This window comes from Suillus subalutaceus (genome assembly GCF_016647625.1).
Source record: "Suillus subalutaceus strain FC151 chromosome Unknown DFJ58scaffold_15, whole genome shotgun sequence".
Taxonomy (NCBI): Eukaryota; Fungi; Basidiomycota; class Agaricomycetes; order Boletales; family Suillaceae; genus Suillus; species Suillus subalutaceus.
In genome coordinates this window covers 322,466-345,732 of record NW_024540264.1, presented here as the reverse complement: position 1 = coordinate 345,732, position 23,267 = coordinate 322,466, and the positions used below count along the sequence as shown (strand labels likewise).

At 48.8% G+C, this 23,267-nt stretch overlaps 8 protein-coding genes across 8 annotated transcripts; 5 read left to right on the top strand and 3 right to left on the bottom strand.

Annotated features, from left to right (window-relative positions):
- Positions 1–242: 242 nt before the first annotated feature.
- Positions 243–1,550, top strand: DFJ58DRAFT_742845 (cyclin-like protein; the record flags this gene model as incomplete). The annotated part of the gene is made up of 6 exons (XM_041387223.1): positions 243–272; positions 326–487; positions 541–734; positions 789–981; positions 1,034–1,319; positions 1,375–1,550. The coding sequence occupies 6 exons, from the start codon at positions 243–245 to the stop codon at positions 1,548–1,550; spliced, it is 1,041 nt and encodes a 346-aa protein (XP_041248155.1).
- A 120-nt stretch (positions 1,551–1,670) lies between these two features.
- DFJ58DRAFT_723771 (uncharacterized protein) lies at positions 1,671–2,692 on the bottom strand (the record flags this gene model as incomplete). The annotated part of the gene is made up of 3 exons (XM_041385048.1): positions 1,671–1,822; positions 2,235–2,303; positions 2,353–2,692. The coding sequence occupies 3 exons, from the start codon at positions 2,690–2,692 to the stop codon at positions 1,671–1,673; spliced, it is 561 nt and encodes a 186-aa protein (XP_041248154.1).
- Positions 2,693–2,991: 299 nt separating this feature from the next.
- On the top strand, positions 2,992–6,259 carry DFJ58DRAFT_768284 (uncharacterized protein). Its single transcript, XM_041388936.1, has 6 exons — positions 2,992–3,059; positions 3,116–3,809; positions 3,862–4,456; positions 4,518–4,522; positions 4,574–5,539; positions 5,562–6,259. The coding sequence occupies exons 1-6, from the start codon at positions 3,055–3,057 to the stop codon at positions 6,114–6,116; spliced, it is 2,820 nt and encodes a 939-aa protein (XP_041248153.1). The 5' UTR covers positions 2,992–3,054; the 3' UTR covers positions 6,117–6,259.
- A 1,849-nt stretch (positions 6,260–8,108) lies between these two features.
- Positions 8,109–10,402, top strand: DFJ58DRAFT_768280 (uncharacterized protein). The gene is made up of 2 exons (XM_041388935.1): positions 8,109–8,458; positions 8,511–10,402. The coding sequence occupies exons 1-2, from the start codon at positions 8,238–8,240 to the stop codon at positions 10,291–10,293; spliced, it is 2,004 nt and encodes a 667-aa protein (XP_041248152.1). The 5' UTR covers positions 8,109–8,237; the 3' UTR covers positions 10,294–10,402.
- DFJ58DRAFT_742840 (GTP-binding protein ypt5) lies at positions 10,403–11,616 on the bottom strand (the record flags this gene model as incomplete). The annotated part of the gene is made up of 5 exons (XM_041387222.1): positions 10,403–10,719; positions 10,768–11,155; positions 11,204–11,341; positions 11,389–11,429; positions 11,478–11,616. The coding sequence occupies 5 exons, from the start codon at positions 11,614–11,616 to the stop codon at positions 10,574–10,576; spliced, it is 852 nt and encodes a 283-aa protein (XP_041248151.1). The 3' UTR covers positions 10,403–10,573.
- Positions 11,617–13,095: 1,479 nt separating this feature from the next.
- DFJ58DRAFT_768276 (uncharacterized protein) lies at positions 13,096–16,666 on the top strand. Its single transcript, XM_041388934.1, has 19 exons — positions 13,096–13,266; positions 13,324–13,412; positions 13,472–13,575; positions 13,623–13,709; positions 13,762–13,775; positions 13,825–14,125; positions 14,180–14,198; positions 14,249–14,276; positions 14,332–14,371; positions 14,428–14,454; positions 14,504–14,573; positions 14,632–14,721; positions 14,768–14,907; positions 14,934–14,935; positions 15,025–15,254; positions 15,315–15,452; positions 15,503–15,530; positions 15,585–15,805; positions 16,350–16,666. The coding sequence occupies exons 1-19, from the start codon at positions 13,257–13,259 to the stop codon at positions 16,407–16,409; spliced, it is 1,698 nt and encodes a 565-aa protein (XP_041248150.1). The 5' UTR covers positions 13,096–13,256; the 3' UTR covers positions 16,410–16,666.
- Positions 16,559–20,721, bottom strand: DFJ58DRAFT_723765 (uncharacterized protein; the record flags this gene model as incomplete). The annotated part of the gene is made up of 4 exons (XM_041385047.1): positions 16,559–17,397; positions 17,446–18,197; positions 18,245–20,301; positions 20,359–20,721. 4 exons carry the CDS (start codon positions 20,719–20,721, stop codon positions 16,559–16,561), a joined length of 4,011 nt encoding a protein of 1,336 aa, XP_041248149.1.
- Positions 20,722–20,867: 146 nt separating this feature from the next.
- On the top strand, positions 20,868–23,073 carry DFJ58DRAFT_768268 (uncharacterized protein). The gene is made up of 7 exons (XM_041388933.1): positions 20,868–21,433; positions 21,482–21,581; positions 21,637–21,788; positions 21,842–22,167; positions 22,221–22,503; positions 22,557–22,643; positions 22,702–23,073. Exons 1-7 carry the CDS (start codon positions 21,016–21,018, stop codon positions 22,860–22,862), a joined length of 1,527 nt encoding a protein of 508 aa, XP_041248148.1. The 5' UTR covers positions 20,868–21,015; the 3' UTR covers positions 22,863–23,073.
- The last annotated feature ends 194 nt before the right edge of the window (positions 23,074–23,267 follow it).

Here is a 23,267-nt window from a genome sequence, read left to right as displayed (position 1 = left end):
GCATTAATTTACAACAATGCGAGCAATGACTGCGGCCAGGCTTTGAGATTGTTGCATGGTCGAGTTTTGAACAAATCCAGCAGCATTTTCGCCTTTTCCGTCTCGCAGCATCGCAGCATGGTTAGACGATACCAGATCCATTTCAGTGATAGATGTAGACAATTAAGAGTAGCAAGGATAAGTGACCACTGGCAAACCGTGATTGAATAACAAACAACAATGTTGTGCACTGAACCCAGCTCATGAGGAAAACCCACCTACAACTTGAAAGTGTATCATACGTTAGACCTAACGGCATGGCAGGCTGACAACGCAGCTAAGGCAGCCGACCCCCAGATCAACTCATCGGACTGTGAAGAGACCGTTGTACGAGGGAAGCACGCAGTACAAGAGCTGGAGATATTCCCCAGAACAACTGGAACAAGTTCGCACTTCCCTCAATGCTGCTGCAGTAGCGGCCATACGGAACACTTTTGAGGCAGATGAGGTGCGAAACCCACTTTCTGTCGTTTCAATGCCTGTCGAATTAATTCGTTATAGCCTGGATCGTCCGAGGATGTGTTGTTCCTCAATGCAAATGACGAGCAGCTCCTCGTGAAACTCTACATCACCAAGATCCCTCAGCTATGTGGCCATTTTCGTTTTCCTGAGGAAGTGGAGGCGACCGCCATCAGTTACTTGAAGCGGTTCTATCTTAAAAACACTGTGATGGACTGGCATCCAAAGAATGTGATGTGCGTTCGCGTGTTGTACTACTGGTGTCTCTAATGACTTGATGCTCTTTGAAGGCTCACCGCACTGTTTCTTGCCACAAAGACCACCAACAACCCAATTTCATTGGAGTCTTACACTTCTAACATCCCGAAAACGTCCAGCTCAGACGTTCTTGACCTCGAGTTCCTGGTATCTCAGAGCTTGAATTTCGAGTTTGCAGTTTGGCATGCCCATCGCGCTCTCTGGGGCATTTGGCTCGACCTTCAGGTAACCATGATATCCGTGACATCATTTCCGCGCTAAGACTAACGGATTACAGAGTCTGCCCGACGTACCCGAGGACCTTCGACCACAGGATGTCTATGATATCGCCATCAAACACGTCCGGGCCTCCCGCTTTACCGACGCGGAACTCATCTACACCCCCTCACAAATTGCCCTCGCTAGTCTGGCTCTCGCCTCGCCAGTTCTCGCAGAAAGATGGGCTGACTCGAAAGTGGTAGCTGGTGCTGCGCAACCATTTTCCGCAACCCTTGACCCTACTCTCGGATTGATCAAGTATATCATCACGCAGATGGGACATCCTCCTGATGTGGAGGCCGTTCGTGAGGTTGATAGAAGATTGAAGCTATGCAAGAATCCAGAGAAGGTTCCTGGTAGCAAGGCCTATCTTTCGCGGCAAGCAGCTTGAACAACAACGAGCGGAAGAGAAACGCAATAAAAAAGCGGAAGACGTCAGGAGAGCCGTCACTGAGGGTGGCAATCCATTCGGGAGCGAACTTAACGAAGATGAAAAAGCAAAGCAGTTGGCTGAGCTCGATGACGACGACGATTAGGATACAGGACACCTCAATGACTACATGATTTTTATATTATGATGTGACCCTCGAGTAAATTAATACAAGCGCCATCTCAGATAACAAATGAATCGGAGAATGCAGAGAGGGATGTAACGATCACTGTTGGCTACACATTGACCCCCTCAGATCATGACCTCGGAAGGCTAACTGGGAGGCTTCGAAAGAGCCGATACCAATATGTGCGGGATAACTGTGTTCCCCGGCGCTGTTGTCAAATTTGTAGTTATGACATAGAGACGGACGAAGATCTGCACGAGGGCAAAAGTGAGCAAAAATAAATTTAGTGAGAAGGACACTGACCTAAAGCAAAGTCCGTAAATAAATGTTTCCACCACATTCGTGGTTATCCATCATCAGGGGATGCAAATCGACGATGGAGGTCATCACAGCGCAAGCGAAAATGACCTGAGACTCGAAAAAGCTGTGCGCAGTCCGACCATATCGCAGACTTGTGCCGGATATCATAGTGAATACACGGGTATCTCCTTGCATGTAAAGCTACACATAGAACAACCACCATTCAAAAACCTGGAAAGTATTAAGCCCAGAAAAATAAATAAAACGAGCAAATACATACAACATTCACAATCGAAAGGACACAGTGGTGTGTCTGGGGCCGGGTGAATGTTGAATGTTGATGGGAGTAAGTACACAACATACCTCCTCCGGTATTGGATATACCTAGCTCATCTTCCTTGTATATGTTGAAACCATCGTCAGTTTTTCGTCCTGGCGCGGCGTTAACGAGTTTAAGATAGCAGGACAAGATGAAAATTACTAGGTCCAGAACCCCTCGAATCCTTGAAACGGTCTTCGTCCTCTTTGAGCGTCTCGTGATAAACCTTTTCACGCTGTGAAGAAACTGGGGCATCCAACTTTGGACGTTTACTACTGCTGGAAGATTTGAATGATGGATCTACAATAGTCTCGGGAAGTGGTCGTTTTTTCAGTGTTTTTGATTCTGAAGATTGATTGATCTCCTTCGTTTTGTCGCTGGTGGAGGGTCTGTCTTTTCTTTTCTTCTTTTTCTCCTTCTTGAGGGATGGAAGGGGAGCAAGTTCTATGGCTTTCGCCTTTCCTTTGGCAGCAAAAATGTCGTCTATTTCTGATGTAGGCATGGAAGAGGATCACGGTTGAGAATCGATGGGGAAAAAATCTGAACTATTAAAATATTGTCACACGTCACAAACGTCACACATCGTATTTATCCGAATGCTTCCGAGTTGATCAACGTGTTTTGTTTTCTGGTGGATGGGCGATGATCGATGATCATGCGACCATGAGCGAGAGCGTTAGGTGGTTGAAGGATTAAAAAATGAATGAGTGAGCTATATGAAAGATGATTTTGCTGTAGTCACACCTAAGTCATGACTAATGCTAACCGTGTTGACCTGATTTGTTGAATGCTTTCGTTCGACCGCCAACAAGTATCAGTTCAAGTAGGTGAAAGTCCGTCTGTACTCAAATAAACTCCTGAACTATGTTGTAAGTTTCCCATTTCCATTTCCCGTTCTAAATTATCATCCCTGTTCTGCTAACAGGCCCCAGTCTGCACAGCAAATCAGACCTCAGCAGACCCATCAATCTCAACAACAAGGAAATGTTTCATTCATCCCCCAGAATTCACCTCAAAACTTCGAGACAGCCCAGTACTTCACTAGTACTCTTGATCTCAATGCTGCTGCAAAGCAAATGGCAGCCATGAATGCTGCAGGAGTCCAAAGACAAATGACAAACGTCAACGGCCGCTCGTCTGCGTCTGTCAGCGGAGTATCTCCGGGATCATATCTCGGCGGAATGCCATCCTCTTATAACCAACCAAGCAGCTTTACTGGGCCACCTCATGATACTACAAATTCGATGCAATTCAATCCCACAGCTTCGTCAGGTCAATCAAATCCCCAGGGCATCTACCCTGCCCAACAGACCACCAATGCCCCCCCAAATCCTTCTCTAAACGCACCCATGTCTCATCCAAACTTCACCCCATCAGATGTTGCCAAGAACCGACAGCGAACTTTCCTCGCAGGATTGGCCGGCGCCCATGCTACCCGCGTTCCCTTGCCGCCGGCTTTAACTGGAACACCATACCCACCCAATTATGACCCTACAAATTCGCAATGGAAGTATTTGGACTGCCCACCAGGTCAGCCGGGTGTCATCCGCTTGGGCGGCAAGGACATTGATCTCCTGAGGTTATGGCAAATGGTAACTCAATTGGGAGGGTGGCAAAAAGTTTGTTCATTCGTACTCTATCAGTTTCGCATGCTGAAATATGGAATCATAGATCACACAACAACAAAATGGCTGGGCACAAGTCGCTCACCAGTTCGACCTGCCAGAGTACCTCCCTCATCTATCGAGTCCTGGGCAGCAGCGCCCCGTTGGTCAAATTCTGGGACATTTATACGCCGCCATCTTACAGCCATTCGACGAATTTTATCGTCGTAATATGCAGGAGGGTAACCGTAGGGCAATGGTGGCTGGACGCCAACCAGGCGTTAATACGGGACCTCCTAACGTGAATGCAGGGCCTGGTGCACCTCATGTAGGATTACAACCAGGAACAGTTGGCCCAAATGCAGTCGGCGGCATGATGGCACAGCACACAGTTAACAATCAAAATTCTACTATCAGCCCTGCCTCTCAGTCACAGCCACTACCACAAAGTCCTCATATACGCCAATCTTCTGCGCCTAATTTTCAACCACCCGCCATTCCCCCAGACCCCGCGCCTCAGGCTTCATCGCAGCTCAACACTTCAATTTCTGCACCCCAGCTTATGAAACCAACACCGGATACATCTGAACCAGAAACTCAAGGGACGAAGAGAAGACTAGAGTCCGAAGAGGCAGAAGGGAAACGAGCAAGGCAAAAGACAGGTATTTAGATATCATTCTTGTTACCCGGTGAATCTCATCCGAGCTGCTACAGATCCGCCAGATACCGTGAGTGAAGACTGGTGAATCTTTATGCCCTCGAATTGATTTTTTCCCCAGACCGAGACCACTAATACTACAACACCACAAGGATCCGTCCCGGGGGCTCCCCCCTCGCGCACACAATTTACGAGGACAAAAGTCGAGTACATTCCCCTGTCACGCGAAATTGATTTCACTGGTGGCCGTGATTTCAATGCGCTGGAAGAGGATTACCTTCGGTCTCAGCGGCGGCCCATGCGTGATATCAATGAGTGGGGAACGGTTGACATTGAAGCCCTTACAATGTCTATCCGATCGCGATTGAACGCCGAGCTTTCCTACGCTCTAACGACAATTACGTTGTTGTCTACGATGCGGGGTCCAACCCCTGGGTCTGGATTTCCCATTTCACAATGCACAGATTTACTCGAGGAGGTGCTCGACCTACTTGAGGAGGAAGCATTTGGGACCACCCCCGACATCACGGATTATCGGCTGGGCAATGGTGCTGAGATGGTGCGACATCGGGCGCTCGTGGATGATGTTTTCGAGAAGGAGTCCATGCTCTTTGCAGGGCTAGAAATCCGTGATCCTCAGTATGAGACACGTGGTCCAGGGCACCGCGCAGGCAATATTGTGCTCGCTGTGACTAACCTCATACGAAACCTTTCCGTCACCCCAGACAATATGCCCTGTCTGGCGAGACATGAACGCACACTTGATCTTGTGCTACGTGTTTGTGGCATCACTGTGTCATCAGACGGAATACCCAAACCAACTTCACCGGCACTCGCTCTCTCAGACGTGATCAATGTTCGAAAAGATGCACTTCACATTTTTGGTAATCTATCGAATTACATCGTGTTCCCGAATCCTAATTCTCCGTCGAACACAACAACTCTCACTGCGAGCCGCATCCTCGAGATCATCGCGTCTATCCTCATAGAGCCCTTCGATTCAGTTCCCCCTACACAATTTCTCAAACAAAGTGGGGTTCCTTTCCCGCACAGCAGACCATCATCTATTGCCGACCTTGCCCTCGACGTTTTTCACCCGCCTCGGTCAGCTGGACTCTAATCGGCAGGTATTTTCTGGGGTCATGCCCCAATCACTCATTTGGCGACTATTGGAATCCCTCGTTCATCGTCTACCGGTATCAGACCTCGACTTTGCTTTCCTCGGCCGGGACCCATGGCTATCTTACTTGGAGAAGTCAATCATGGCGATCTATACGATCGCATTCTTTTCTCCCCCGGAATTAAAGAAGAAGATCAAAACGGATCGCCCTCTGTGTTTCTCACAAGTTATGATTCGTATAGTGCAACGATTCGTATCAATGGGTGGGAGCCCAGAGGTGCGCCAATGGCATCTTGCCGTTGCACGCAGAGCGGTGGAAGCCATGAAAGTGGTGGATGAAGAGGACGATGCTTTTGACACCTCACAGTCCACTCAAACTACGCTGGCATTTGGCATGGGCTTTATCGATGGTAATGATTCCGGTATTGAAAGGGGTATAGGGTTGCTTGCTAGTCGCCGGGACGCTGCTTGGGAATTGTTGATGCGAGATCTGGATCCTGTGATGTTTTCGGAGCTGGAGAGTTTGATGAGAGTTGAATGTTAGTCTTTTGCTAGATTCGCGGGACGGTTACTGTTGGTTATAACATCTTGTATACTGAACCCCAGCGCTCTGTACATTTTGCTGTCGATACTATTGCTATGTAATTCTGGATATCCATGTCAACTATCGAATTTGTTGTCCTGCCAGCCATTTGATCTGTCCCCGACTCCCAACGTTATTAGTGGAGGATTCTCGTCGGTTTGCCATCTCCCAAAACCTCTGCCGGCTACACTCATGTTTGGGCCTTTTCAGTACCATCATTTGACACCTTGTTTGTTAGAGGCTTGTCAAGTTGTCATTCAGTTCTCCGAGTCGCTGAGCCTCTTTTTCCGTTATGCATGCCTCGGTGGGCCACTCCTGCATGGTGTCTTGAGCTTTCCGTTATGGGATGTTCTAGAGTTTTGCGTTGACCTCTCTGTTGACCTCTCAACTGTCTAGTGCCCGGGTCTTAAAATGAATAAATTTTTCTTCCTCCTCGGCATAGACATAAAACAGGAGCGCACACAAACTACACACATCAGAACGATTATCATGGCTGTCTGCCACTTTCAATTCTTCCAAACCTCGCTGAAGTCGCACCGAGGGACATTCCTTCGCTCGTTAGGCTCCTCCAATGCAACCGAGGATGACTAGGAAAGCTAAAGGTGGGGAAGTTACATCATTTTTCTGACTGTCAGACTCTCTCTGTCCTTAGCTTGTGTGCATTCTTCTGGCATCCGGCGCCATCAACAACATTGCCATTTTCATTTGGAATTGGTAGTAATCCCGACAGTTTTGGTCAGTCTACTGAGAATCTAAGTTGGCACGTACGCACCTCGATTTATGTTTCCGAGACGATCCTGGCGAGGCGCTACTAGTAAGGCGATTTCCTTTTCATGGACAGACTATCACATAAAAAGGAGGTTTCAGTGCAATGACTAGGCCTACTAAGTTAAGATGGACCTCTGAGGCTCTACACACCGCAAAAATGTTGTCAGCAGGTTTCGAACCAACTTCAAGAGAAACAGATTTCGACTCTGTTGTGGTAGCCACTTTGGCCAGGACAAAGTTGAGACGTATCTATGAGGAACAGTCCACGAGTGAATCTTCAAGGTATGTTCCAATAGAAAAAAACCTTATCATCGGCAGGTTTTGAACCTGCAGAGTGCAAGAGAAACAGATTTCAATTCTGTTGTGGTGACCACTGGGCTAAGACCGGCTATGATGAGCCTCGCCAATTGGCATGAGTGAATGTCACTTGAAGGTGTGTTCTGATAGAAAAAAACTGTTGTAGGCAGGTTTGAAACCTGCATAATGCAAGAGCAACAGATTTTGATTCTGTTGTGGTAGTAACCACTTGGCTAAGACCAGATAAGAACCTCGGACAAAACCATCCATGAGTGAATGTCAAGTTGTGTCTTGATAGAAAAAAGCCTCATCGTCAACAGGTTTCGAACCATTGCAGTCCAAGAGGAACAGATTTCAATTCTGTTGTGGTAATCACTTCGGCTAGAATGCGAGATGGACCTCTCCATCATGAGTGAATGTCAAGGTGTGATAAGAGGGAAAATCATTCACCGGCAGGTCTCGAATTTTCTTGTGAGCGCAGCCGCCGCAGCGATGCAATACAAACGCAGCGTGAATTCTGCATTCCTTGCACTCATTTCGCAACTGTATGGATTCCGCAACGTCATTTACCATCTGCTGCTTGCATGTGCATTAAGTGTAGTGCACGAAGCAACAAGGTTGAAGGATCCATCCATGAGTGAATGTTTAAGGCGTGGTAAAAGGAGAGGCTTACCACTTGGCTCAGCAAGACTGGTCAAGATGGACGTCTACAAGTCGAAGAACATTATGCATTGACAGCAGAATCACATAGGATTAACCAACGCAAAATGAAATAAACTAGCTATACCGTCACTGATTCGACGGACACAAAACATGCTGGGAACTTTAAGCGACTCGGGGGCTCGCTGTCAGTGTTACGATACAATTATTTTTGACTTTCTGACTTATCTTGTTTGGGCTGTGCAACCTTGTCCAAGTAATTCGCGTATCAGGCTGCAGCTTGGCAGAATCTCACATCGTCTTTCACCATCACTCTAGATCTCAGAAGAATAGAGAGGGAAATTGGTCTCACAATACATGGCGTCCTACACGGCGCCTCCGCCAAATTACTCTCCGGTATGCCCACGGGATCTACCTGGGGCACTGGACGAGCCGATCTCTGGCCTTCAGATCTTCATCATCCCGGCAGCGGACACATTTGCCTTCCAAAAGGGCTACCTAGGAGCTGAAGGAGAGCGCGCTGCTATTGAGGGAGAAATCCATGTGAAGGGTGCACAGCCAGGCCAATGGAAATATGTGTTAGTGTGGCTGCTGCTCATCTATCCTGAGGAACTCATCATGGCACAACAGCACCGTGGCTCTTCATGTCGTCGAGTCTGCTTTTGGCCAGGAGATTGAGCTGGGAAAATCAGAGATAAACCTAGTCTCGTTCACGGGAACGTCTGACTCGATGTCCTCTTCAACATCATTCGCAATACCGCTGACATCTGATGCACCCCAGTGTATTCATACACCTCATTCATCGCTGGAATACGCACTTACAGCGACATTCCACCCTACGAATCCGTCGGAGCCACTTGTGTCAAGAAGGATTGTCGTGCATACGCGACGTTACACTTCGCATTCTCATGCTGTAGATACTCTGCCGGAAACCCACGTTCTAGAAAGTCCTTCACGTGTCGAGGTTCAAGTTCCTCGCACAATATTCCGGGCCGGAGAATCCATCCCAGTCTATGTTACTGTGCCTCCGCCGAGTAGGGAGCTTATGCTGCGCGAAGGACTCAGACTTCGAAACGTGAAAACCGAGATTGTTCGCGTCGTGAGTTTGAAAGGGCAAGATGATGGTGGTGATTTTGAACTTGGTACGCCTTATGGTCAATCCACAGCGGAATCGTCACCTCAGGATGGGCCTTCATCGGTGGCACCCACTCCCCCTGCGGAGAAGCCTCCGATCACTTCTCCCGGATCGGCCTATAGTACAGTAACTTCTCGCTCAGGTGCATCATGCAGATTTCACTCCTCTCGACCTGTGCGGCTTCGTCTCATCTTGCATCAGGCTTCATCATCTGCGTCACCAGTAGATTATCAGACGAGTTTGCCAGAGGGCGACTACAACAGCCTTGACGATGATCTGCAATGCATCTCCATCACTCAATCTACCCTTCTACATTCAGTTTCTTTCCTTCTCAATGTCCACATTTCATTCGTGGAAACGGCCAGTAGGACCGAACGGCTCATGACTATTCCCATCCCATTAACTATCATCCCACCCCCAGCGCCACTGCCTGAAGTTGAAGAATGGGTTGACGCTGCATATCAAAAAAAACACGACCGTCCCCCTTTGAGGACAGTTCGTCAAGAAGATCCAGAGTCATCGATTCCCTTGTATCAGGAAGGAGAAGCGGGTCCAAGTTATACTCAGAACGGTGCCCCTCCCCCTTTTGAAGACCGCGACATACCGCCTCCACCATTCTTCCATTCTACGCCTTCTACGTCCAATGCTCCGCCAAGCTTCCAGGAATCCGAGTCTGGAATATTTATTCCTCCAGACACAACGGACCAGGAGGTACCTGCAACCACAGCACTCCGTATCATCGGCGAGGGAATCCTGTTTGGGTTTGCTGCATCGGAGCAGTTTGATGGTCATTCGGATACGATGCACCGCTCGTCAACTCCACCCCCTTCGGTGGAGATGGCAGAGCGAGATGCAGATGTGACGGGATTTGCTAATTTAGGAGTTGAACCCGTCCGAGTTTTTGAGGCTCTGAATATTGTCTCAGATGATTGCGCCCCTCGCTCTGGGGGTGAACTCCCTCCTCCACCGCCTGCGATGGATGATCCGTCAGACCCACCTCCTTCAATAGATTCCGACTTCAGGTCGCCCTCGGTCCGGGTCCCCGTGCAATCTCACTCACCCCCCCTCGCCCATCAATCATACAGTCAAACTCCCGCGACTCATGATTCCTTACACCCTCCCAGTGACATCTTAGATCATTCTTCCTCACATGGACATGCGCCACCGCCTTATCTTGTTCCTGGCAGTGATCCTGACCAGGAAGAACATGTGACACGACCACCTCCGTATATGGATTTGGTCCCCTCTTCATCGTATTTGAACGGCTCAATTCCCTAAAGGGACTTTAAATTTGTTACCATTCCAACTCGTGCATTTCTTAGAACTTACCGTTACCCTCAAATGTGCTCTGCTGCAATTGTATTTATAAGTTAGCTTCGAATCGTACCAAATCCCATGTTTGTGTTGCAGATGAATTATAAAAGCATATTACATATGAAGACCAAGACAACGGTAGCCACGTAGATGGCAAAGAGAGGGGAATAACAGGTGTGCTAATTGAAGCGAGATGATCGCGAAGGTTGAAGGTGTACAGTCCAAATAATCCATAGTGACACACTCAACAGTTGCATCCGTCTTTCTTGGATTGTTGCTCCTCGAGGTTCACTTCTTCTCTGGCCCCACCAGCTCGTCCGCCTGCACCACCAGATCGACCTGCACTGCCTCGTGAGGAAGCCAGAATGTGCTCGATCGGTATTTTCTTCGCTGAATTTGATCTTAAGCAGGAGTTTCACGTTGATGCAGTTGGCGTACCTATTTCTGTAAATATCTCGACGATACCCTCGCCAGTCTTAGCACTGGTTTCAAAAAACAACAAGCCAGCCTCAGTAGCGTAAGCCTGAGCCTCCTCACGTGGCACCTGTCGCAAGCTCTCTGGTTCGTTACCGCTAGCGCTAGGACTCTCCCCAGGTGTGGCTGTAGCATCATCCGCCTCATCTTCAGACTCGGATGACGGAGTGGACCCAGATGACATAGCAGATGTTTGCACGAGATCAACTTTGTTGCCAGCCAGTGCGATAACGATGTTGGGATTTGCCTGTCTTTGAAGTTCCTTTACCCATGACTTCGCCTTCTCTAAACTCGTTGCTTTTGTCACGTCGTATACGACCACTGCAGCTTGAGCATTACGATAATACATGGGCTACATTCACGAATCAGAGCAGGTGGTAAAGCAGTGCTCGGGACCTACAGCGAGAGAGTGGAAACGTTCCTGGCCAGCAGTATCCCAAATCTCGTAACGCAGGACGCGGTCTTCGAGGCGACATTTCTGAGTTAAGAATGCTGCACCGATGGTGGGCTCCTTGTTTGCTTGGAATTCGTTCGATACCTGGAAAGAGGTTCAGAGGTGGCAAATGTATGAAAATAGACACCTACAAAACGGAGAACTACCGAAGATTTGCCAACAGCGGCCTCACCTATGAATGTGAATCAGTTCTCATGCGTTAGAAATGAGGAACGAGGACGGAAGGTGTAAGAAGCCAGTTTGATAGCAAGTGTGAATAGCGTCGATGGTACGTTTAGTGCTAGCTGAGAAGGCTTACCGAGAAGAACCAGCTTGACTTGGACAGACCTGTCCACGGAGCCTGAAGCAGCATCAGCCATTATTATGGTGTCGACGTTGTAAAGAAATATAGACACTGCAACTTGAAGGAAGGAAGTAGGCAGCAACGACTCAGTACTGCTGCGTTTTCCGGCTTTGTTTACGTTTGTATTCAGATTTCACACTGTCAGCCCATGCATTATAATTTATGAGGAACGTTCGACACTACTACATGTACCCTTCAACTATGTACCGTGGTTGGATGATTTTGAAGGCTTCATCCTGTCTGGCGTCAAGATTTATTTCTACTTCGTACTGGGGCGCATAAATGAACAAAGGGACCAGCCGTGTACATCTCACATTAACCTCATTTCGATTTCTCCTTTCTCAGTGCTGAACAAGCATACCCAGGAGCGTCGTAGCATAAGCATATTTTCTCAACGGGTTCAGCTCCACTGGCAACTGACCGCTTGCTGCTATTTGAAGCCACAGCAGGTGAATGCTGGTTTAATCAAAATACTAAGAATAAGTTGATTTGGTAGATGGTATCCTTGTTTTGCAGAAACTGCATACATTTGCCGTCAGGTCATGCTGCAACATGTCTCTGACAAGGACATTGTGTATTCAATAGCCGTCGGTACTATCAGAAATCCAGCTCGAGCTGGTCTCCCATTTTTGCATTTGTCTGCAGCCAGATAATGATAATAAGTGTTATCATCGCCTCTCATGAAACGACGTACAGCCGTAACCTCGAGGTTAAAGGTGATGGTAGTATGGTTTAGTACGAAGGGCCTCGATTGAAAAGACTTTGGTCCACGATTACAGATTATAAATTCGGCGTACCTCGTTGGGCTGCGCTCTATCCCGGCTGGCTATTTGACCTGCGAACGCCATGAGCATCTGAACAGCCACGAGTTGCGATACGAAGTAGCCGTGATTAATTGATATCGTGACGGAAAGAAAGGACATACCTGCTATGGGACGAGACGCGGCTTTCAAACTTCTTTGCGAGGATCCTTGTCTACAGCCAGGTTCGTCTTTACTTATCCATAACACCATTGACATGGGCTTCGTCCTATGCAATCTTCACCATGCCCCTGAAATGACAGGCCAACGAACAAAGCAAAGGACACTGAATTTGAAATTCAACTACAGTGGCCTTTGAGAATGAATGGTATTGTGTTGCTTATGCCGTTTAGTTTTCTAACGTCCTGCAGACCTGGACACATGCTCTAGTGATGATGAACGCTGACGAGAGAAATGCAATCCATATGATTGGTGTTCAAGTTGATAATAATAAATATCCGGAAAGCGGAAGGATCGGGTGAACTTCAAGTGGCGTGGATTCGGGCTGAAATTAGTCCACGGTCTGGCAGTACTTGCGTCGACAAAACTTCGAGCATGCCTCACAACCCTTGGATCATAAAATACACAAGTTAACTATTATATATATTGAAATCTTGAGAGCATCGGAGCTGAATGCAGGCCTTAATCAGTCAGACCTAAAATGGTAGTTAATCGTATGGTATATGGGGAAACACATGGATTACTGTACATAATCCGAACAACCTAGGTCAGTTTGTCGGCGTTTGGGCTGTTTCAGCGCTCTCAGGTCCTTCAAGTTCTGATACGAGCTTCGTTGAATACAAGAGTTGAGGACCTTGAAGTCAGGAATCCTGACAAACCCGTGGACAGCAGTTCTATGCACGCCGGTGAGTTCTGCGAACGAGCCATCGAGGAAGCTAGTAACACACCAGACATGAGTACAGATTTCCAACCAACCCGGGAGAGCATACCCCCTCCGAATGTGAGCTACCGGCAATCCGTGCTCGGTCTTGCCCCCAATGTACATCCCCTTGTAAGCTGCAATATCTCAACAACATTCAACGTCTCTTTACTCACTAGAAATCCCACAAGAACCCCTTCCCCTTCATTCTTCGCGCCGCAGCCGTATACCCGGACAAACTTGCCATTGCTCATCCTGATGTGAAACATCCTGCGTTCTATACCTATGCTGTTTGGTGGGTCCACTGTGCTTCGTCGAGAACTAGTCTGACACTGGCGATAGGGCTCAGCGCATTCAGAACATGGCATATGCTCTCATACAAGCAGGCATCCGTCCAGGTGACCGCGTTGCAGTTATAACCCCCAATTGGTGAGTTATACTGTATCACGCGCTTGACGCGTCTCACACAAAAGCACGATAGTCCCTTGATTGCAGGTATAGCTCTATTTTATTACACCTGGCAATAATGAAACACCCTGGGTAGATGCTCACTTTGGCATTCTTGCTGCTCGTGCTATCGTCACACCTGTAAACACCCGCCTCACACCTCCTGAGGTCTCATACATTTTGGAACATAGTGGATCCAAACTTATCCTCATTGACCGCGACTTCACCCATCTCATTGAGAATACTAATATTCCTACCATTGTTTATCATGACACAGGCAGAGCAGGCGACCCATATGAAAGCTTCCTTAGTGCCGGCAGAGTATTCAGTGCAGAAAAGGGGTGGGCTGGCTTGGACGTTGAGCCGGACGAGAATGCCGGTGCAGTTTTATGCTACACGTGAGTCACGACTCTGTCATGCAGTTGGACCAAGATGTGAACATATTTCACAAGGTCGGGAACTACAGGTCGTGTAAGATTCGCCTGTGTCTGCAGGTAAAAGCAATGACTCACTTTACATAGCCAAAGGGCGTCCTCACCACGCTGCGTGGTATGCTCTGTCAACTTACTCTACTTTGGTTTGGCTGATGCTATTGTCCAACTAGGATCTTACTTGGCAGCAATAGGGAACGTTGTCGAGGGACAGTGCGTGCCTCTGTTCTGCTGTATCCTTCTGACAGGCTCACCAGTAGGATTTACAGGATAAGTCGTGAGTCGACGTACTTGTGGTAAGTTTTATGTGGTTGCATGAACAGTCGAGAGTACAACGAACTGCAGGATTCTTCCAATGTTCCATGCAGCTGGTTGGACATACCCATGGGCAAATGTCTTCGCATGCGCGACACAGGTGTGCAGAACACGATATCATGTTTATAACCACAAACCATCTTATCTTCTTATTCTAGATAACTATGCGCTCTGTTAACTACCCACTTATCTGGAAGCACTTCCTGAATTCCGGGGTAACTCACTATTGTGGTGCACCCACTGTCCAGGTTTGTGCGTCGCACAGGGACATGAATTGGCCTGATGTGTCGATAGATTGGAATTGTGAACGATCCCGCTGCTAGACCTCTCCCTCGTACAATATCCGCGGTTATTGCAGGGGCCGCACCCACTGCTCACCTCATCAGCCAGCTCGAGCAAAAAGGAATCAAGCCTGTGCATGTATACGGTCTCACGTAAGTCCAGCGTAGCGCTTAACTTATGCCTAAGCTAATTCGTTCTTCCATCATCGCCAGTGAGGTACGTGCTTCAGCATTGTTCAGGAAAGTTGCAAGCCTGAACATGCTCCTTAAAGACGTACGGACCATTCACGCGCTGTTATGACCAACCTCACTGGAAGACGCTTACTTTGGAACAACGTGCGAAACTGATGGCTCGACAAGGTCAAAGCTTCGCCACTGCGCAAGATGCACGCGTAGTATATCCTCCACAAGACGAAAACGACGGAGAACTTCGTGACGTTCCAAAAGACGGATCCACGGTGGGTGAGGTTCTCATGCGCGGAAACATTGTCATGAAGGAGGTGCGTTTTTCAGCAGTTGTACAGAAGTTCTTGTATTCATTCTAGGCATTTGTTGCATAGTATTTCCGCGACCCAGAAGCTACGCGTAAGGCTTTTCAGGGAGGCCACTTTCACTCAGGTGATCTAGCCGTCTGGCATCCCGATGGTGTCATACAGGTTGTGGACCGAAGCAAAGACCTGATTATCTCTGGAGGCGAGGTGAATAATTGTCCTTGTTGTGATTATATGTGCTAACCTGAAGACCGCAGAATGCTTCAAGCTTGGCCATAGAACTAGGTATTTTTACATTTGAATGGCTACCAAGTTGTGGACCCTGAACGAGCTACGCAGAGCTTTCGAGTCACCCGCATGTTTTAGAGGTATCTGTAGTCGCTCGCTCGCACCCCAAATGGGGTGAACGTCCAATGGCTTTCGTCGTTCTTCGCCCGGAGTACGCCACCAAGTGGAAAGACAACCATGACGGCTTCGCTACTGAGCTGATCCGTCACGCTCGAACACATTTGCCCGGCTTTGCGTGCCCAGAATGGGTGGAAATAGTGGACGAATTACCTGTCAGTCATATGCATAACATCCACATCCCGCTGGGCGCTTACAATATGTACAGAAAACATCTACTGGGAAGATCCTCAAGACCAACCTTCGCAAAGTCGCTGCTAAACTGTGATCTTGACGATCTAATACTGATATATCATGAGGATCGCTGATATGTATCTGCACATACTTATGCTCGATTTGCCAAATAAAGGATATGAATGAGTGATAAAATAACAGCTGAGTGGGAAATGTTATCTAGGCACGATAGGTTCAAAGTGATACGACAAATCAGGACTTGGTCGCAGTATCCGGAATGCACCAGTATTGCGTTCACATAGGTATACCTCGTCTCCCCGACGGCCAAGAAAGAGCACTTCGTCTGTGCTTTGATTGTCCTCATCTCAACTATGTCGGCCTCGCTACCGGTGAGCTGATCCGTCACGCTCGAATACTCTTCTTGCCCGGCTTTGCGTGCCCAGAATGGGTGGAAATAGTGGACGAATTACCCGCCAGTCATATGCATAACATCCACATCCCACTGGGCGCTTACAATATTTACAGAAAACATCCACTGGGAAGATCCTCAAGACCGGCCTTCGCAAAGTCGTCGCTAAACTGTGATCTTAATGACCTAATATTGATATATTGTGAGGATCGTTGATATGTATCGGTACATACTTGTGCTCGATTTGCCAAATAAAGGGTATGAGTGAGTGGTAAAACAACAGCTGAGTGGGAAATGTTATCTAGGCATGATAGGTTCAAAACGATCACGACAAATCGGGACTTAGTCGCAGTATCCGGAATGCACCAGTATTGCGTTCACATAGGTATACCTCGTCTCCCCGACGGCCAAGAAAGAGCACTTCGTCTGTGCTCTCAGTGTCCCCATCTCCCGCACCATTGAACTCCGCTCTCGCGGGAGATTTCCCAGTGGTGTTGCTTGGCTTCCTTCCGAGATAGCCTGACCCTTTGGTCTTTGACAACAGGGCCGTGGCACTTGATGTAGAGGAACCAATAGGAGTGCCTATCTTCCAAACGAACGGTCCACGTCTATTGATATTTGATGGCGGCGGCGCGAATTGGGGTAGCAGGGTACGCGACTCATCCGCGGGTTTGAGTAACGCGTCACCGAAATCCATCGCTTCCACGCCTCCTTGGCGCATAGCCACAAGGACAGAGCGGTCTTTGACGTCAAAAGCCTCTACACGCTTAACGTCTCCCATGCGGGGAATCGTCTTCAACTCGTTATCGCTGTCCGTGCTCCAGACAAAGCGGCCTTTGAGAACAGCCCGACCACGAGCATCAACTATGGACGTGCTGTGGCCGCCACGCGAAGAGAAGAACAATGCAGGCGGCCCAAAGTGTCGGGGCTGGACGAGAAGAGATATTGGGGCTAAGAGAGGTTTAGCAGCATCCAACGCAGGAGGAGCGTGCTGGGCCGCTGACGGCGGAGTTGCTGACCGGAACGGATGGGAAGGATCAACGCACTGCTGTCTCAAATCCTTGAGCAACACGAACACTTTCTCCTCCTCTTTGCGAACGGGTAGATCTGGTGGAAGTAAACCATCCTTATACCACGCTTGCATAAGGCTTGCTTTCCAGGGCCCTGATACTGATTAAGAACGTATTTCAAAAAAGTGGCATTTCGACATACCGTGCATAACTCCTTTCGGATCGCGGTAAAACCATCTAGAAGGCGGTACTGGTGCTGGCATGGGTAGGCCAGGAGGTGAAAATTGGATGGACGCTAGGTCAACATTGGCATTACCCTGAGCATCGGGTTCATGCTCGGCACGGTAGTCAAGGAACTCGGGATATGTCGGTGGAATGATGTAGTCATCAGCAATAGTAGCCAAAGGCAATTTTGGCGCATAGGACAACTGTTGGAAGGTGGTATATGGTCCAAGAGGAGCGGAGGCTAGTGCTACAAGCTCTTCAGCATGTGCAAGAGCAGATCCAGAGGCACCACCAGTTGGTGTCTGCGAATGAGATACTGGTGCGTCTGGGAGATTAGTATTGGAATTATTCCTAGATGGATCGCCGGATGGTAATGAAAGTCGATTGCTGATACTGATGTTGGTATCCTCGTCATCCTGTGCAGGTGGGTCTGTGTCAAAGACATCTGGCTGACCCGAGCGTATTTCTCGAACTCTTCGCCGAGCTGCACGTCGCTCGGCTCGACCAATTCGGACCTCGCGAACTCTTACTGTGGCAGGTTCCAACCCAAAGACGTTCTGAGAAAAGACAAGAAAAACTTCGACAAGGTCATCGCCCTGCAGTTGGAGCTCCAAAGAACGTGGTGAATCGGGAAGAATGAAGGTGCGAGAAAGACCTAAGGCAGTTCGATACGTCCCTGCAAAAAGCTCAACCTTTTCGCCATTATCTCCGCAGAGAATAGCGAGAAAGCTGCGCAAGGTCTCAATAAATATCCGTGCGAGACTCTAGACACTCACCTCTTTTTTGGCGTCTCCACGGCCTTGATGATAAGGGACCCTTTCGTACCCGGTAGCTTCACGTAGTCCAGCTTTGGAGGAGGTAGTGGTGTTGTAGGAGTCTGTGATCCGTTCTTCCTTTCAGGCTCTGTGAATACCAGCGCCGGAGGTCGCTCGGCAGACCTCCTGGAACTGAAAGCATTGCTTATACTGCGAGGAATAAGGCGAAAGTGAATTGTCAGATGTGGAGGAGGAGTGGGTAAAGGTGGTTGATTGACCGCAGGAGAGACGCTATGTCCCCCTGACGTCGAAGGGCGAGGAGTAAGTTGAGGAGGTTCTAATGGACGTGAACGTGTGGAAGCTGAACGTGTCAAAGTCAGGGGTCTTTCGCCAGCCTCGTGTATGGGTATCGTCGAAGATGTTGGAGATGTGGGGGATCCCAGTGGAGTATCGTACATAACAGGGACATTAGGGTGGGGGGCATTGGGCGAACCACTGGAATTGAACATGCCGGTCAGTACTGACCATCTCCTTCGCCTTTCAGGAGGACGATTCGTGATGCTCGGGCGGCCCAGTGAAGAGCGACCGTCCTGCAATGAAGGACTGAGCAGCGTGTCATCATCTGTACCTGATGGAGTTGTCCCAATCATAATCGGGGCTTGTGGTCTCGTTGTCCCTGCTGGTGGGAGGTCAGGGACTCTGCTCTCTAAAAGAGCCTGAGCAAGCGTTATATGGTCGATTGTACCAGTCGCACCGTCGTCGTCGTCATCATCTATATCAATGTCTGGAACAGAACGTCTTTGAGGTGGCCCATCAACGGAAGCCGGTGTTGGAGGTGTTGTACGAATATTGGGTGGCGAACTCTGCAATGCTTGACGAATGGTCTGCAGGGTTGGAGATGGTTCTGGCGGTTGAACTAGCATCATGTTTGGTTGCGCCAGAGTCAGATCTAAGTTTGCGGGACGATTTCTTCGACTATATGTGGCTGAACTGCGCACAGGAAGTGACGTGGAATCACCTTCTACGGTATCGCTGGTTCGGGGTGGGGGAATAGCGCTAGTGCGTTCATCCAAAGCTCGACTACCGCTTGCACCTGCGGTTAGCATATCGATGGCCTCGTCGTCACTCGCCTCAAACCAATTAACAGTCTTGGCCATTGGGTCTTCCTGCTCCGTACCGGAACCTATATGGGGTAGGGGTGGAACGGGGGGAACGATTACGCGAGAAAGGGACGAACGACGGGACCTTGAAAGGTTTATCGAAATGGTAGATGCCTGCGCCTGCAGACGGGGTCGAGTGGTTTCGGTTACTGCAGAATAAGGTGGAGGCTGTTCGACTGGCTGGCGGGGCGCTACAGGTTGGAGTGTGGGTGCCCTGGGCAATTTCTGCGTTACGCCTGTCGGGAATGACGACTTCCTAGAAACCCTCTCCGTCTTTGGGACCTGGCCTGAGCGTGGTAATGACCTGAATTTCGCCTCGGTTGAATCTACACTGGAGTTGCCAGATCCCACCCTCTTTGACTCCTCCCTCCTAGATCGTTCACGTTCTCGCCGAGTCTCGACCTCCATACGCCACTCTACGGCTTTTTTGACTTCCTCCAGAGCATAAACACGAACACCATCTCGCCTGCCTGCTATGGCTACTAATACACCGCGATGTTCCATGACCACCACGCTCTTAAAGCTGACCCTACGCACCAGTGCGTAAGGATGAGCAGCTGGAGGAGATATGAGAGGAAGGACATCGAGTCCTTGGGCATGGCAAAGGAGAAGGTAGTGGGGTGCCATAAAAGTTCCGCTGGTAGGAGGTGTGGTAAAGTGTGAAGGGGATAGATCTTCTGTGACAACTGATAAGGAGAGACCGAGCTCTTTCAGAGTTGGAGGGGCGAGTGAAGGCGGAGGCGTAAGAGGTCTAGTAGGTGTAGGAGATGGAGATCCGGACCTAGAATCGGACTGAACCGGGTCTGTTGGCTGCGGCCCATCATCTCGAGCAGCCGTTCGGGAAGAAGATGGGGTAATTGTATCCCTCCGATGTATTAAATTTGACCAAAAGCCAGAGAGGCGATTAGAGGGACGTGCCTGATAGAAAGTCATTCGATTCAAAGAGCAGAGGCGGAAATGATTATTGTAACTCACATCCATGACAGACCTGCGATTGTTTCGGAATGAAGTAGATCTTTCAATCAGCCTACTACTTGGTTCTGACAACGGATTTGTGGACGTAGCAGTGGGTGTTTGAACTGAGGAAGGGGGTATGACGGGCAAGCTGTGGATGCTTGCATTATCAGAGGACTGTTGAGTATTCGTTGGAAGATAAGCTGTGTCCGTCGCAGGTTGAATAACCGGTGCAGCACTAGTACTAGTAGTGTCGACAACTTTTATGGCGGTGACTGTCAGATCCTGAGGACTTGGATCCAAGTCCGCGATATCATCCTGCCCTTCGGGAATGACCACTGGAACATCGCTGCATTGGTCTACAAGACTATGAGCTTCGTCCATCATGGAGGAAAGAGCGACAGAGCGCAATTCCCTTTCTGCCAGTAAGGTGAGACTATAAGTAAAAGAAGAGAGAGGGCCCGTTTACCCGTGACTAGTTACTTAGTACTTGACAAATGGCCGAGATTGGGTTATCCCACGCCACGTCAGTGTGAATGACCCAAAGTACCAGGTATTTTTACTTTGGACCTGGTCATCCGACGGACAACGGACGACCTAGTTCGTTATTGCTCATTCCGACTAACCACGTTCGTTGTCGCAGAGAGCAACATTCAAATCTGTTCAGTGATCTACGCCATGCTTCGTCTGCACAATTCTATTCGTCCAGCATTTCGCTCTCGTAGATGGGCTCATAATATCCCTTCGTTTTCTCACCTAAACACTGTCAACGAAGAGGATCTCGCACACTTCTCCCGCATCCTTGCACCCACGTCTATACTATCAACTTTACCATCAATCTCCACCCCCGCAGATGATATTGCACCCTACAATGTTGACTGGATGGGAAAATACCATGGTCAAGCCAACTCCGTACTTCGACCCCGCACAACACAGCAAGTCAGCGAAATTGTCAAGTATTGTGCTCAGCGTAAAATTGGAATTGTCCCCCAAGGCGGTAATACTGGCCTAGTCGGTGGTGGTATCTCCTTACAGAAAGAAATTGTCCTCAGCTTGGGCGCAATGAACAATGTTCGGTCTTTTGACCCTGTCTCCGGTACTTAGTCTGTGCCTTATCACAATGCCATCCTATATTCCATTTCAGGTATTCTCGTCGCCGATGCTGGGTGCATTCTCCAATCCCTGAGTGAATATATTGCCCCTCACAATCACATCATGCCCCTTGATCTCGGTGCAAAGGGAAGGTGTGTAGAGCTCCACTACATATCCAGCAAATTAATTTAACGGACCCTTTTCAAGTTGTCAAATCGGTGGTAATATCTCCACCAATGCAGGTGGCCTCCGACTCCTACGTTACGGTTCCCTACATGGCACCGTCCTCGGATTGGAAGTAGTTCTACCAGACGGTACAATCCTGGACCAGCTATCAACCCTGCGAAAGGATAACACTGGTATTTTTAAAAGTTCCCCCCAGGATTTAAGCTTCCCGCCTAACTTCTGATAGGTTACGACCTCAAGCAACTCTTCATTGGCGGAGAGGGTACGCTCGGTATCGTTACCGGGGTCTCCATCCTCACACCACCTGCATCCCAGGCGACCAATAACATATTTTTGGCATTACCACGCTTCGACAATGTTTTACCACTCTTCCAAATTGTGAAACGCCAACTTGGAGAAATCATGTCTGCTTTCGAGTACATCGACCGCACCGCTTACGACATGGGTTTGCAGCATGGCCTTGGCCCTTTGCTCAGCGCAGATGAAGTTGGCGACTCGCAATGTTTTGTACTCGTTGAAACCAGTGGTGGGAACCAGGATCACGATTTAGAGGTACTGTCATTTTCCTTGTGGTCAGCGTGTGAACTAATTCTTGCATGATCCAGAAACTCAACAATCTTCTGGAAGGCTTGCTGACTGCTGACGAACCGCTGATTAACACCGGTGTTCTTTCCCAGTCACCCACTCAATTCAACTCGATATGGGCTCTGCGTGAAGGCTTGACTGAGTGTGTTCAGAAAGAAGGCAAACCATACAAATATGACGTTTCTGTTCCTCTTGCAGACTTCCAAATAGTGGTCGATGCTGTTCGGGAGCGCATGATTTCGAAAGGGCTTTACGGAGACCACGCGATTTCCAAGGTCATGGGATACGGCCACGTTGGTGACGGTATTAGCATCTCCCCAACCTACCCCAAGGCCAGAACACTTATTCCTTCGTAGGAAACTTGCATCTCAATGTAATCGCCAAGCATGGATACCGCCCGGAGCTTGAGGCAGCTCTGGAGCCTTTCATTTATGAAATTGTCTGTGCGTGTCGCTTCTCCCAGATTCATTTGCGCGGCTGTTGATGAGCATCTGAATTTAGCTGATCGCAAGGGCTCCGTGTCCGCAGAGCATGGGATTGGATCGATGAAGAGGGATGCGCTGCATTACTCTAAGAGCGATGTCAGCATTGACTGGATGAGGAAGATCAAGCAGGTCTTTGATCCTTTGAATATCATGAACCCCGGCAAAGTTCTTCCATAGGGCTTTGTTGATATCACGGCGATGCGTTGCGTTGATGTGACTTCAAACTTCATCGCTGAACGCATCAAACAATCACCTGTCACGGGCTTCCCGACGAACAGTGATCAGTAGTACAAGCAGACCTCCTTATGCATTTAAAGTCACAATGGATCTTCAGCAAGTGCTCCTTTCCGGATTCTAATTCTTAATCACGACATTCAATTGACCGTGAGTACAGTGGCATCGGAAAGTCCCTAATTAGTCAGATCCTCGGAGGTGGTGTGACGTGGGGAACTTGAGCTGATAAAGGCAAGTACTCTGATAGGCTATTAATGTTGTTGGCGGCCGTAAAACATATCTCACGTCAGCCTGACAAGCCGCTGCCAAACCTAAATGTATCACGGGAAGCGATAAGGTTCAGTAGGA